The 15,572-nt window shown below is 46.5% G+C and overlaps 1 protein-coding gene across 1 annotated transcript in view; it reads right to left on the reverse strand.

Annotated features, from left to right (window-relative positions):
- kif13a (kinesin family member 13A) overlaps positions 1-15,572 on the reverse strand; it is a gene marked incomplete at both ends in the record, with an annotated part of 98,502 nt that overhangs the window by 55,677 nt on the left and 27,253 nt on the right. Inside the window, 6 exons of the mRNA XM_080541228.1 lie at positions 285-399; positions 966-1,078; positions 3,143-3,277; positions 6,808-6,895; positions 11,066-11,246; positions 13,922-14,014. Coding sequence (XP_080397354.1) covers positions 285-399; positions 966-1,078; positions 3,143-3,277; positions 6,808-6,895; positions 11,066-11,246; positions 13,922-14,014 — 725 coding nt within the window. The remainder of the gene's footprint in view (positions 1-284; positions 400-965; positions 1,079-3,142; positions 3,278-6,807; positions 6,896-11,065; positions 11,247-13,921; positions 14,015-15,572) is intronic.

The following is a 15,572-nucleotide window of genomic DNA, read 5'->3' on the forward strand; positions in this document are numbered from 1 at the left end:
ATGTGCGATAAGAAGAAGACGCGTCAGTCAGCTCGCTTCTTGATTGGCTACATTCCATTCCAAGACACAATCGGACTCGCGAGCAGGGTTGCCAGATGGGGCGGGTTTTTATTTTATTTTACAGGCCAGGCTTATTGTACCAGATTATCTGTATGTGTGTACCAGGCTTAACCCTCAGGAAACAAACTTGCAGGGCTGACGTTTAAATTGTTAAATAATAATAATAATAATAATAATAATAATAATAATAATAATAATAAAAGATGATTGGGGGTGGGACAGACCTTGAGCAGCCAGGTGAGGACAGAGTCTCTGTAAGGCACAAACTTGGTCTTCCCTCCCTTCCCTGCAGACTGGTCAGCCAGGGCAGAGATCACCAAGCCCAGGGTGGTCAGAGATCTGGAGACACAGACACACAGACACACAGACACACAGACACACACACACACACACACACACACACACACACACACACACACACACACAGCAAACAATGAGTGATAAACACCTGTTTAGACATGTTATGTACAGTGGGGGAAATAAGTATTGAACACATCAACATTTTGTCCAGTAAATGTCCATGTTCCAATGAGCCTATTCAAGTGACATTTGCACCAGACTTCAGTATTAACTCCAACAATCCAGACAAAAAAATCTAAACATTGAAGTCCCTATGTAAATAAAGCTATGTATAATAAAGTGGAATGAAACAGGAAAAAAGTATTGAACACACTAACTGAAATGAATTTAATACTTTGTAGCCTTTGTTTGTAAATGACAGCTTCACTGCATGTCAAGTCAAGTCAGTCAGGTTTATTTATATAGCACATTTACAACGACAAACAGCCGACCAAAGTGGTTAACAGATAAAACGCTAGTAAAAAGAACACAACAAATAAACGTATGTATGTTGTGTAAACGTTACAGCAAAGGCCTACACCACGGTGACCACGGTGACCACCCACTTGTTGATGTTGCTGCCTTCTTTGAGTCTCTCCCCTGCAGCTCCAGTCTTGGACACCCGCTCACTGCCCGCTAGGTCCACCAGGCTCATCTTGCTCACCTTTTCCCCTGAGTTCTGAGGGGAGAGGGGGGAGGGGAGGGGAGGGGAGGGGAGGGGAGAGGAGGGGGGGAGGGCAGGGGAGGGGAGGGGAGGGGAGAGGAGAGGGGAGGGGAGGGGAGAGGAGAGGGGAGAGGAGAGGAGAGGAGGGGAGAGGGGAGGGGAGGGGAGAGGAGGGGAGGGGAGGGGAGAGGAGAGGAGGGGAGGGGAGGGGAGAGGAGAGGAGGGGAGGGGAGGGGAGAGGAGGGGAGGGGAGGGGAGGGGAGGGGAGGGGAGGGGAGAGGAGAGGAGAGGAGGGGAGGGGAGGGGAGGGGAAAGGAGGGGAGGGGAGGGGAGAGGAGGGGAGGGGAGGGGAGGGGAGGGGAGAGGGCCCATTAACTAACCCGTTAACACGGGCTGTATGGCTGCTCTAACCTGTTAACATGGGCTGTATGTTTGTATGTATGCTGTATGTAATGTAAAATGGCTGCTCTAACCTGTTAACATGGGCTGTATGACTGCTCTAACCTGTTAACATGGGCTGTATGGCTGCACTAACTTGTTAACATGGGCTGTATGGCTGCTCTAACCTGTTAACATGGGCTGTATGGCTGCACTAACCTGTTAACATGGGCTGTATGGCTGCACTAACCCGTTAACATGGGCTGTATGGCTGCTCTAACCTGTTAACATGGGCTGTGTGGCTGCTCTAACCTGTTAACATGGGCTGTATGGCTGCCCTAACCTGTTAACATGGCTGTATGGCTGCTCTAACCTGTTAACATGGGCTGTATGGCTGCTCTAACCTGTTAACATGGGCTGTATGGCTGCTCTAACCTGTTAACATGGGCTGTGTGGCTGCTCTAACCTGTTAACATGGGCTGTATGGCTGCTCTAACCTGTTAACATGGGCTGTATGGCTGCTCTAACCTGTTAACATGGGCTGTATGGCTGCTCTAACCTGTTTACATGGGCTGTATGGCTGCTCTAACCTGTTAACATGGGTTGTATGGCTGCTCTAACCTGTTAACATGGGGTGTATGGCTGCTCTAATCTGTTAACATGGGCTGTATGTCTGCTCTAACCTGTTAACATGGGCTGTATGACTGCTCTAACCTGTTAACATGGGCTGTATGGCTGCTCTAACCCGTTAACATGGGCTGTATGGCTGCTCTAACCTGTTAACATGGGCTGTATGGCTGCTCTAACCTGTTAACATGGGCTGTATGACTGCTCTAACCTGTTAACATGGGCTGTATGGCTGCTCTAACCCGTTAACATGGGCTGTATGGCTGCTCTAACCTGTTAACATGGGCTGTATGGCTGCTCTAACCCGTTAACATGGGCTGTATGGCTGCTCTAACCCGTTAACATGGGCTGTATGGCTGCTCTAACCCGTTAACATGGGCTGTATGGCTGCTCTAACCCGTTAACATGGGCGCTGAAATGAAACGCACAGGAACCGCTGCTGAGGATGGTGCTCGCGGTATAACCCGGCCCTGACTTGTGACGAGCCAGTATAACGCCCAGTGCACACAGGGCCATTGCGTTGCACCGGAAGTCATTCATCTCAATGGGGCCGTTGCGTTGATCAGTTGCCTTGCTCTGCATTGCGTTTCTTGACCGTCAGGGTGCGGCAATCAGTCAAAACATTTCAGCTTTTTGCGTTGCGTTGGATCCGGAAAGTAAACCGTAGTAGTTTCTTGCCCGGAGCTCTCGCCTCAGATTTTAAATCCTCAATTTTGGCCGCCATTGGCTAAAATCTGTAATTTGGCTCTACAAGTGTTAATATGTCATTTTATGAAATTTTTATATGTTTTCAGGCGAGAAAGTAACCATATACAGTATATTCACAAAATGTGTCCAGTTTATCAAAATAACCCGTTTATATATCTGATCTGACGTTTTTTTCCCCACTTCTGTGGGAAACTTCGCTAGCAACACGAGTAGAGTTGTTGCGTCTGCATCGCACGTTGAAGTACGTCAAGTCCATCCCAACAGGTTGCGCCAGAACGACGCAACCCAATGGCCCTGTGTGCACCCAGCGTAACCCCTCCCTGACTTGTGATGAGCCAGTGTTGTGGTGTCGGGAGCAGGACCCACCCCGGACGCCAGGTCGTACAGCGTCTGCGTGACGATGATGCTGAACACGCCATGCGAGCGGCTGCTCTCCTCGTTCATGTTGGTGGCGGCCACCGTGCGAGACTTGTTCCCCTCCGACATCAGCACCTCGATGTCCTGTGGAGAGACACAGAGACCAATCACAACCAGAAATAACAAAGATGTTATGACATCTTACTGCAATGAAAAGAAAACAGCATCTGCACACTAAAAAAAATCAAAGTTTTATTGCGCGAGCTTTCTGTCTTTCATAGACCTTCTTGTTGATGCAGTTGCACAGGTTTTGAGTGTGCGGATGCTACTTATTTTCATTCTATTTAATTTGATACTCTTCAGCTCCAGCACCTCAGCTAAGCCTGATCACGGATGATCTATTACATCTCACTGTACGAGCACAAGAGTCAAATTCGTTGGCTTTGGTTCCTCAACGTTGACATTGCAGCATTCAGACACAAAAAACACAATAACAACACGATAATAATAAGTAACGTAAGTAAGTAAGTAAAAAAAAAAAAAAAAAAAAATTTGATAAAGTAATAAAGTGATAAAAGAGCGCTGGTATCAGGGTTTCCGTTAGAAAAAAATTGTGCCGGTCAACGTGTCCGGGAAGATTTCAATTTACCGGACAAACGTGAGATATTCCGGTCATCATATTAAAATATAATATAGCTGTTTGTCGCGGTGATTACTGTTGTGTAGCCTATATATGCCGTTTAATGTCTATTTCTCATCCGATACGATTAGATGCGAGCTATATAATAAATATAATAATAGGCTTTCATGATTCGCATGCGCGCTATGCCATGTCCAGCGCTGAACGCGCGCCATACTGATGACATGCGATGCCATTTTTTGCCATGTGAAATGCAACTTGTAGCTGAGAGTGCAGCTTATTGTTAGCCGTTGCATTAGCCTGCTCACAGTGGCCTTGCATAGCGGTTTGCTGTTGCCTCAAACTGACCGCCGATATGTGCTCACTGCACCGACTGTGATCAGTGAGAGCTGACATTCTCATATTCGTTGCTCCTCTCGTGAATCCGTTATTCCTCCCCGATTTTTTGCACGGTGAGCAGAACATTTTTCCTTCCCCATCTAAACGCAGCCAGGGGAAATGTTCTTTCCATTCAACTCGGAACCCTCCAGTTGGCTGGAGGAGCCACTACCTCCATCTCTTTAGAGCCAGACTTCTCCTCAGACTCATTGTAGCTTGGTTTCATGAAGTAATTGTTAAGCTTACTTTGTCTTGCCATGTTTACCTCTCGCTCGCTGCTGTGCACTTTGAGCTGCAACGTTTGCAGGTTAAAAGCAGGGTTGCCAGATGGGCCGGATTATCGCCGAATGGGCTACTGGGTTTAGCGGTAATAGACTGGTTAGGCTGTAAAATCCCATCTGGCAACCCTGCCACCGCTGTTTCGCGGAGTCATCATCATGCCGGCGTCAAATCATATAATAATAAAATAAATATATAGCCTATATATTCGTCTTTTTTCATATAGAAGGAATCAGAATGTGACAATTCAACTTTAGCGAATTGTATTCAAATTGTGCTTAGAGGGAATTATTTTCACCGGACATTATGACCGAAGAGATTTCAATTTGTCGGACTTCAATAGATTTTACCGGACAAAGACCGGTAATTACCGGTTAACGGAAACCCTGGCTGGTATGTGGAGACAGAGGGTATGTAGAGACAGAGGGTATGTAGAGACAGAGGGTATGTAGAGACAGAGGGTATGTAGAGACAGAGGGTATGTAGAGACAGAGGGTATGTAGAGACAGAGGGTATGTGGAGACAGAGGGTATGTGGAGACAGAGGGTATGTAGAGACAGAGGGTATGTAGAGACAGAGGGTATGTAGAGACAGAGGGTATGTAGAGACAGAGGGTATGTAGAGACAGAGGGTATGTAGAGACAGAGGGTATGTAGAGACAGAGGGTATGTAGAGACAGAGGGTATGTGGAGACAGAGGGTATGTAGAGACAGAGGGTATGTGGAGACAGAGGGTATGTAGAGACAGAGGGTATGTAGAGACAGAGGGTATGTAGAGACAGAGGGTATGTGGAGACAGAGGGTATGTAGAGACAGAGGGTATGTGGAGACAGAGGGTATGTAGAGACAGAGGGTATGTAGAGACAGAGGGTATGTAGAGACAGAGGGTATGTAGAGACAGAGGGTATGTGGAGACAGAGGGTATGTAGAGACAGAGGGTATGTAGAGACAGAGGGTATGTGGAGACAGAGGGTATGTAGAGACAGAGGGTATGTAGAGACAGAGGGTATGTAGAGACAGAGGGTATGTAGAGACAGAGGGTATGTGGAGACAGAGGGTATGTAGAGACAGAGGGTATGTGGAGACAGAGGGTATGTAGAGACAGAGGGTATGTGGAGACAGAGGGGGGCGTGACGGGTGTGAGTGTGTCCTGCCCAGGAGCCAAACAGAAGCATCACTATGAAGTGAACAACAAAGGCAGACAGTTATCAGAGCGTGGCTGTGTGCCATGTGATTAAGCTGGGGGTCACGGCGGGCGGCCATGGGGGGGGGCAGGGAGACGCAGAGCAGGGCAGAGACGTCGGGACTTAATGAAGGAAGACCCTGCCAAGTCCTGCCCCCCCCGTACACACCAGGACTAGACCAGGACTAGACCACAGCCCCGTACAGACCAGGACTAGACCAGGACTAGACCACAGCCCCGTACACACCAGGACTAGACCAGGACTAGACCAGGACTAGACCACAGCCCCGTACAGACCAGGACTAGACCAGGACTAGACCACAGCTCCATACAGACCAGGACTAGACCAGGACTAGACCACAGCTCCATACAGACCAGGACTAGACCAGGACTAGACCACAGCTCCATACAGACCAGGACTAGACCAGGACTAGACCACAGCAGGACTAGACCACAGCAGGACTAGACCACAGCTCCATACACACCAGGACTAGACCACAGCCCTGTACACACCAGGACTAGACCAGGACTAGACCAGGACTAGACCAGGACTAGACCACAGCAGGACTAGACCACAGCCCCGTACAGACCAGGACTAGACCACAGCAGGACTAGACCACAGCCCCGTACAGACCAGGACTAGACCACAGCCCTGTACACACCAGGACTAGACCAGGACTAGACCAGGACTAGACCACAGCCCCGTACAGACCAGGACTAGACCAAGACTAGACCACAGCCCCGTACAGACCAGGACTAGACCGCAGCTCCATACAGACCAGGACTAGACCAGGACTAGACCACAGCTCCATACAGACCAGGACTAGACCAGGACTAGACCACAGCAGGACTAGACCACAGCAAGACTAGACCACAGCCCCGTACACACCAGGACTAGACCAGGACTAGACCAGGACTAGACCACAGCCCCGTACAGACCAGGACTAGACCACAGCAGGACTAGACCACAGCAGGACTAGACCACAGCTCCGTACTCCTATGTGCCGTACACCAGTGCCAGAGTTGGCCTCGGCTATTAGGAAAACATTCTAATCTTGTGATAACGTACATGAGTGAATGGGTGAATGGGTGAATGAGTGAACGAGTGAACGAGTGAATGGGTGAATGAGTGAATGAGTGAATGAGTGAATGGGTGAATCACATGGTGACGTGACGATGTGAGGAGTTCCCTCACCTCAAAGTTGGTGACAGCCAGCTGGGACAGGCCGTCCACGTAGGGGCCCAGGACCTTGTGCTCGCGGACCTTCAGGGAGTGTCGGCTCCTGGCCGGGGGACGGAGGGAGGACAGGGGGGAGGGAGGACAGCGCCCAACGTGTGAGAAGGGAGAGAAGAGTTTGAAATGAACAACACCGTTTCAATCGCTTGAACAAAAGGTTTGGTAAAAATAAATGGTAAATGGACTGACTTGTATAGCGCCTTATTCCAAAGCGCTTTACAATGGCCTCTCATTCACCCATTCACACACACACACACACACACATTCACACACCAATGGCGGCAAGCTACCATGCAAGTTGCCGGCCAGCTCATTGGGAGCAATTTGGGGTTCAGCGTCTTGCCCAAGGACACCTCGACATGTAGCCAGCTGAGGTTCGAACCGCCGGACTGCCGACCTTGCGATCATTAGAAGCCGGCTCTACCTCCTGCGCCACAGCCGCCCCTTTGCATACAGTCATGGTATAGAGCAGACCTGGGCATTGTACGGCCCCCTAAGCTGTCTGCTTAGCCCTCTCAAAGGCTGGAGATTTACTGAGGCTTGCACAACTCCGGTTCACAGCTCCGACTCTGCTGCTCTCTAATGTGACTAAACTACACACCTTCACTCTAATGTGACTACGCTACACACCTTCACTCTAATGTGACTACGCTACACACCTTCACTCTAATGTGACTACGCTACACACCTTCACCCTAACGTGACTACGCTACACACCTTCACTCTAATGTGACTACGCTACACACCTTCACCCTAATGTGACTACGCTACACACCTTCACTCTAATGTGACTACGCTACACACCTTCACCCTAATGTGACTACGCTACACACCTTCACTCTAATGTGACTATGCTACACACCTTCACCCTAACGTGACTACGCTACACACCTTCACCCTAACGTGACTACGCTACACACCTTCACCCTAACGTGACTACGCTACACACCTTCACTCTAACGTGACTACGCTACACACCTTCACTCTAATGTGACTACGCTACACACCTTCACCCTAATGTGACTACGCTACACACCTTCACCCTAATGTGACTACGCTACACACCTTCACTCTAACGTGACTACGCTACACACCTTCACTCTAATGTGACTACGCTACACACCTTCACCCTAATGTGACTACGCTACACACCTTCACCCTAATGTGACTACGCTACACACCTTCACTCTAACATGACTACGCTACACACCTTCACTCTAATGTGCAGTTGGAGAGATGCTGAAGTTAGACGTTAGCCCTCAAAAATGTCAGCTCACGTTAAAAAAAGAAAGATTGATGCAGAGTGTAGAGTTTTTAACAAGACATGGACTAAATATTTATTTACTGAAGTCAAAGGCAAAGCTGTGTGCTTAGTTTGTGGATTACAGATCGCTGTGTTTAAGGACTACAATCTGAATCGCCACCACGTGACTAAACCCTAACCCTAAACACGCAGACAAATACAAGGACTTGACTGATGCAAACCCGGTCGGTATTCGTTTTTCAGAAAATCAGATGCATAGCTCTGTGACTCGTAAAGTTGTTAATAAATAATAGGAAAAATAGTGAAAATAGTGAAAATACCACCACTCATCCGTGATCAGACATTGCTGAGGTGCTGAAACTGAAGAGTATCAATAGAGTGCAAAATAACAGCATCCGCACACTCAAACTGCTTTATGCCTGAAGAAAGTCTAAGACCGAAAGCTCGCAATAAACGAATGTTTGAGTGTGCGGATGCTGTTATTTTGCAATAAATAATAGCCGCAAACTGATGTGCAAAAGGTCAAAACTATAACTGCATTTACTTCCCTGTGTTTAAATGAGTCCTCTTGCTGACAAATATCAAAAGCACTTGTTGCTTTTTCTACTTGAGTCAGGGGTTAAAGATCTTTATTATGACAGAGTTGTTAAATTACCTATCTTTTTGAAATATGTCGGTATTCGTTTTTCAGAAAATGACATGCTTAGCTCTGTGACTTGTAATGTTGTATGTATGTAGTGTTAATAAATAATAGGCACAAATTGATGTTGCAAAAGGTCAAAACTATAGCTGCATTTACCTCCCTGTGTTTAAATGAGTCCTCTTGCTGAAAAACATCAAAATCACTTATTGCTTTTTGCATAAAGTTAATTAATTGCATTTTCAGAATAGTTTTTGTGACGGTTAAAAGTATGTTATGTTAAAAATAAAATGGTGATATAATGATTGGCGGTTTTAATATATATTTTTTAATTCTATATTTGACCTACTCCACATTTTCATAGCCTTATCGTAACATGTATTCTTACCAGTAGCAGCTAATCAAAACAATATAATTTACTGCTTTTTATAAAGCGATAAATGTAATATTGAGCAGAATTAAGTTCAGCCTACTGGTCCGGCCCTCCACAATAGTCCCGGTTTCTCATGTGGCCCATTGTGAAAATTAATTGCCCACCCCTGGTATAGAGAGAGCGTGATGTTTCAATAACACCCACCCTAAACCTAAAACACCCGTCTCTCTCCCAGGCCCGTTTCCCTTTCCTACCCCACCTCGCCTCCTACCCTCTCCACCTCGTGCTGCCATGGCGATGAAGACCCACGAACACAACCGTCTAGATAACCTCCAGCAATCTCACAGCTAACACACTCCTTTACCGACCATACAGCATCAAAAAACGACGGGTACTCGAATGACAATTGTTTTTTAGTATGTACATTTCATACATAGAAGTGGCTACACCTGAATGAATAAACCATCGGCAAATAAATAGTGTTGAATAAAACATCCAAAGGACACCTGTACTGAGTACGGTATGTAAATGTTAATCTGAGCTGAGCATTTTGAAAGATAAAGTCGAAGGACAAAAGCGTCCGACGTGAAGATAGGAGAGGCTACGTTTCACTAGAGGGTGCAGACGGGCCCGACCGAACCTGATCTTCTCTTGGCTGTTTGCCAAGGGTTGGGGGGGGGGGAGACTCTCCTCTCGGGAGCTCTCCTCTCGGGAGCTCTCCTCTCTGGAGCTCTCCTCTCTGGAGCTCTCCTCTCAGGCTGCGGTGACTGACTGCTCCCCCCTTCCCCTGCTCTCAGCTTCACTAACAGTCCCTGAAACACACATCTGACCCCTACCCTCCCTCAGGCATCCCTCCTCTGCAGTCTGTTTGCCAAAAATGCAGATCAAACAACGACAGCTAAGAATACCAAAGAGTCCGATAAATACTAGTAAAATTCCCTGACCTGCAAAAATGTTAAATTAAATGACAAATATCGTTTCCAAACCATTTCCACTCAACACATGACAAACCAGACAACCAGGTTCTAAACGGACAGGCAAACCTAAGCCACACTACCAGACAGTCAAACCTAAGCCACACTACCAGACAGTCAAACCTAAGCCACACTACCAGACAGTCAAACCTAAGCCACACTACCAGACAGTCAACATGCATCAGGTCAGCAGGTTTGCGTGTGCTGCTGTAGAGGTGAGGTTGTGTGAATCAGACAGAACACGCTCCAGACTGTCCACAGACACGGCTGTCTGACCGACCCCCCGGGGACCCCCGGGACCCGGGAGGCTGGCTGAGCCTCAGGCTGAGTTCAGGAAGTCCAACCGTGAGTCCTCAGAAAGCCTGGTGAAGAATCTTCTTGTCGGTAAAATGATAATGGATCAATCTATAGAGGATTGGTGATCTTAAATGCGTTGTGTCATCTCTTGACAAGGAATAGAACTTCAACACAGGTCGGAATGAGTACGATATGATTCATTTAGAACAACATCAATAGCTTCTTCAGCAGCGTCCAGCATTCGACAACAATTCTTGAATACAGGCAGACTTAAATACCTCATGTTATCACAGATATTACGCACCAAGTTAGATCACCCCATCTCTGGCGCCTATAACACCCAAGGTCTTAATATAACACCCCTGAATCTGTCTATTTGTGGCGTCCCTGCTAACGGTCAAGAGCATCATGACCTTAGCAGTGACGTAGCGTGCGACTCTGGCTCCGAGAGAGAGAAAGAGAGAGAGGAATGTGTGTGTGTGTGTGTTATGTGTGTGTCTGAGTGACATGAGAATAGATTGTGTGTGTGTGTGTATGTATGTATGTGTATGTGTGTGTGTGAGTGACATAAGCATATATGTTTTTCGAAAACCCCAACTAGATCCAACACTGGGGTTCACGCCAGGCTGGCGGTGAGGCCGTGCAGAGGGAGGCTGTGTGCTGCTCACCCTTTGGGGTCCAGCAGGTCGCGGACCTTCTCGTTGTAGATCTCCATGTAGGACACCTCCACCTTGAAGGAGTGGGCCTCGCTCCCCTCTCTGGAGATCCTCTCGAACAGAGAGCAGCACAGGCGGGGGATCAGCCCTGGCTGCTCTACGTTCCCCATCATGGAGAAGGACTTGCCTGAGCCTGGGGGTGGGAAGAGGGACACAGCAGGGTCTTAGTTTACATGTACATTTTTGGCATTTAGCAGACGCATTATTCCAAAGCGACTTACAATCAATACATTTGACTAAGCAAGTGAATCATCAATCCACCAGTCGTAGCAGGAAGAGTAATCTAGCTCAGGCCCGGGGCCATTGGCAGTCTCTGTGATAGAAGGGAAAAAAATAAATAAAACATTTAAAAAAGAATATATATATATATTATTTTTTTTATAGACACTGGAGAAACAGAGAAGCCGTACAAGGGGGGCAGTAGAAGTCTTAGGGGATACAGTAAAGGGGGAAAAGCGGGTGTCTCAGGAGACGCAGTGCTGGGGGGTAGTAGATGTCTCATGGAGGAGCAGTTAAGGTGTAGCCTGAGGAGATGGAGGTCTTCAGTCTCCAACGGAAGATGGGTAGTGACTCTGCAGTTCTGACAGCCGTGGGAAGCTCATTCCACCAGCGGGGAGCCAGTGTAGCGAAGAGTCAGCTACACGCCATACCACCAGAGAAGAGCTCCTACTCTTCTAACAGACACTATGCTTGAGTCCAACACTGTTCACAATAACATGATTGACGTACAGTATATTCATATCTATGGAGGATTTTCGAAATCTGAAACACTGAAAGTGACTTGTCATCCTAAAGGCTGTTGATTTTTCATGGACCGTTTTGTCTAGAAGACTCAAAACAAAGTCAAAGGCTCAAGGGTTCTTTGATGTAGGTACATTTACATATTATTATTTTTACCATTTAGCAGACGCTTTCATCCAAAGCGACTTTCAATTACAGATTACAGAGACAGTCTCCCTGGAGTAACTGAGGGCTAAGTGCCTTACTCAAGGGTACACTGGTGGTGGTGTTCCCAGGTGGGGTTTGAACTCATAACCTTCTGATCACCAGTCCAACTCACTATCCACTAGAGACCGTGATTATTTGTACGGCAGATTAGACACCTTGAAACCAAGCCATTTCGCACCTCTTTTCCCCCTATTACATTTCAAGCTATTATGCCAAGTGAACAAATGATACTTCTAATGTGTGTGTTTTATGAATGTCATTTTCCCAGTAGGAGAAAGCCCACAGTGTTCTCTTGAAAGTGTTCGCAAGGAGTGCCGTTTCTACCATAGGATGAAGACAAGCTAATTGATCTGAGCTGAGGAAGGATGTGACTTGAGCGATTCACCAGTGTGATCAGAAACACAGAGGCTTCCTGTTCCTGTGGTGTTTCTGCAGGGCTCGGCTCCCGGGGAACGAGCTGAGCAGATGACGTGGCTGCAGACAGCTGCTCTGGACAGAACAGCCTCAACCTCCTCTACCCACCGCTTCTTAACTCAGTGTCTTACCTTGACGCAATTACAACTGATCGTCCTGCTACGTACAGACTGTAGCCTACTGATGGTCCTGCTATGTACAGACTGTAGCCTACATTACAACTGACCGTCCTGCTACATACAGACTGATGGTCCTGCTACAAACAGACTGATGGTCCTGCTACGTACAGACTGATGGTCCTGCTACGTACAGACTGATGGTCCTGCTACGTACAGACTGATGGTCCTGCTACGTACAGACTGATGGTCCTGCTACGTACAGACTGATGGTCCTGCTACGTACAGACTGATGGTCCTGCTACGTACAGACTGATGGTCCTGCTACGTACAGACTGATGGTCCTGCTACGTACAGACTGATGGTCCTGCTACGTACAGACTGATGGTCCTGCTACGTACAGACTGATGGTCCTGCTACGTACAGACTGATGGTCCTGCTACGTACAGACTGATGGTCCTGCTACGTACAGACTGATGGTCCTGCTACGTACAGACTGATGGTCCTGCTACGTACAGACTGATGGTCCTGCTACGTACAGACTGATGGTCCTGCTACGTACAGACTGATGGTCCTGCTACGTACAGACTGATGGTCCTGCTACGTACAGACTGATGGTCCTGCTACGTACAGACTGATGGTCCTGCTACGTACAGACTGATGGTCCTGCTACGTACAGACTGATGGTCCTGCTACGTACAGACTGATGGTCCTGCTACGTACAGACTGATGGTCCTGCTACGTACAGACTGATGGTCCTGCTACGTACAGACTGATGGTCCTGCTACGTACAGACTGATGGTCCTGCTACGTACAGACTGATGGTCCTGCTACGTACAGACTGATGGTCCTGCTACGTACAGACTGTACAGAGCCCCCCCTCCCAAATTTCGTTGTTTGGTACCTGTACTATATCAATGACAATAAAGACCATTCATTCATTCATTCATTCATTCATAACTGATGGTCCTGCTACGTACAGACTGACAGACAGACAGACAGACAGACAGACAGACAGACAGCTACGTACAGACTGTAGATGGTCCTGCTACGTACAGACAGACAGACAGACAGACAGACAGCTACGTACAGACTGTAGCCTACAGACCATCCACTTACTTTAGACAAGCCTACTTTACTTTTGTTGTAAGTCGCTTTGGATAAAAAGGTTAAAAAAAAATCAAATAAATGTAATGAATGGATCATCTTTGCATTTCACATGGGATTCAATGAGATGCAAACAAATGGATGCATGCTTAGCAACATGAATGTTAGAACTGGTTTCATTTGTTTATTTGAATACATGTGTGTTGGCTAGAAAGTGAGTTACCTGTTTGTCCGTAGGCGAAGATGCAGGCATTGTATCCTTGAAATGCGTTTTCAAGTATTCCCTCACCAAGGCACTTAAACACCATCTCTTGACCTTCAAAACAAAGAGTGATCACCTTGGAGACCATGGTAGAATATAAACATACAGATGAACACAGTGCGGTTGACTTGGACATATGATCCCTGGGCCTCCCTGCCAAAGTAATGCTCTTTAATCTGATCTGCAGAGTATACACACTCCTTTCCTCTTTCAATCCTAATAGACCAAAGTGACAAAACGAATGAAACATTGTTAGGAGAGCCAGCCCCATTCAAAAGACGGTTGCAGATTCCTGTCTGGTCATGTGGAATAAGCTGGGCTGTGTGCAGAGAAGACAGTCTGTCATAGTTCTGGTGAATGGAGCAGCTGGTTCAAGAGCTAAAAAAAGCTGTGGCCCAGATCCTCCCGAGCCAGCCCTCCACAGAACAGACTGGCTTGTTGGACTGCAGCTTCAGCATTAACAACATACAATCATGTGGAAAACAGTAAACAGATTCACAACAAGGATTATTAACATAGCTTGTGTTGTTATAACAAATTGTCCTGCTTTATAGATAGTCAGACAGTGCCTTTTACTGTAACATGTTGTTTAATTGCCTTAATCATTACCTTGAATTGTGGCTGAACAAATTCTCCACTTGAGTGGTTGGGGAATAGAGAACGTACAGAAGGCACAGTTTGGCACAAACATGAGTGCAAATGAGAACAACGAAAAGTATAGCGAAAATGTTATAGCTGAGTGAGATACAGATATGCAGTTTGGGTATTTCAATCAGCATCTTTTTTAACCACTTACCAGATGACCACCAGTTTATTTCCTGATCTCATTAACTCATGTGACAGGGTCTGGTGAAAAAGTCCTCAAGTAGGGCAAGGTCAGTTAGTTCCAGATTATGAAAGTGCAAAAAATAAAAAACAGCTGCTAGTAGCTATCAGCTAAGAAGGGACATCGCTATGAACATCTAACTGCATATTTAGCACATCACAACATGCTGATAGAACATCAGCATGCTAAAAACAGTAGTCCCGATCGCACTTTTTCACTACCGATACCGATACCTGGGCTTCAGGAATCTGCGATACCAATATCAATCCGATATTTGTATTTATTTTTTTACTCCTGAATAATAACAAATACTTCCCCAGTATATAGTCCACAACAACAGTTGGCTATTAAAGACTGCCAGCCTTTATTCAAGCAACAAAAACAGTACTCTGCAGTACTCAGTGACCAACTGGTATAAAGTTAAAACTATTTAGTAGCATTCAGCATTGTAGAAAAAAAAGTTTCAGTTTTTAGCGTGTCGATGTTCTCTCAGCATGTTGTGATGTTATAAAAACGCAGTTAGACGTTCGTAGCTATGTACCACTATTAGCCGCTAGCTGTTAGCAGCGTTTGTTGTTGTGGTTTGATCAGTCACTTTCCTCCTGTCGCATTCCCATTCTTGAGGTGCACCAACATTCAAATACTCGTGTCGTCTTTATTTTCTTTCCAATTTCAATGTATGAGGCATCATTTGAAAGCTTACAATCTGTCGTTTCACACTATGTAAAGAACTTATTTATATACGTTTTATAATATTATATAAAACGTATAATATTATTATTTATA

Source organism: Nansenia antarctica, assembly GCF_963989245.1.
Source record: "Nansenia antarctica genome assembly, chromosome: 10".
In the NCBI taxonomy this organism is placed as follows: Eukaryota; Metazoa; Chordata; class Actinopteri; order Argentiniformes; family Microstomatidae; genus Nansenia; species Nansenia antarctica.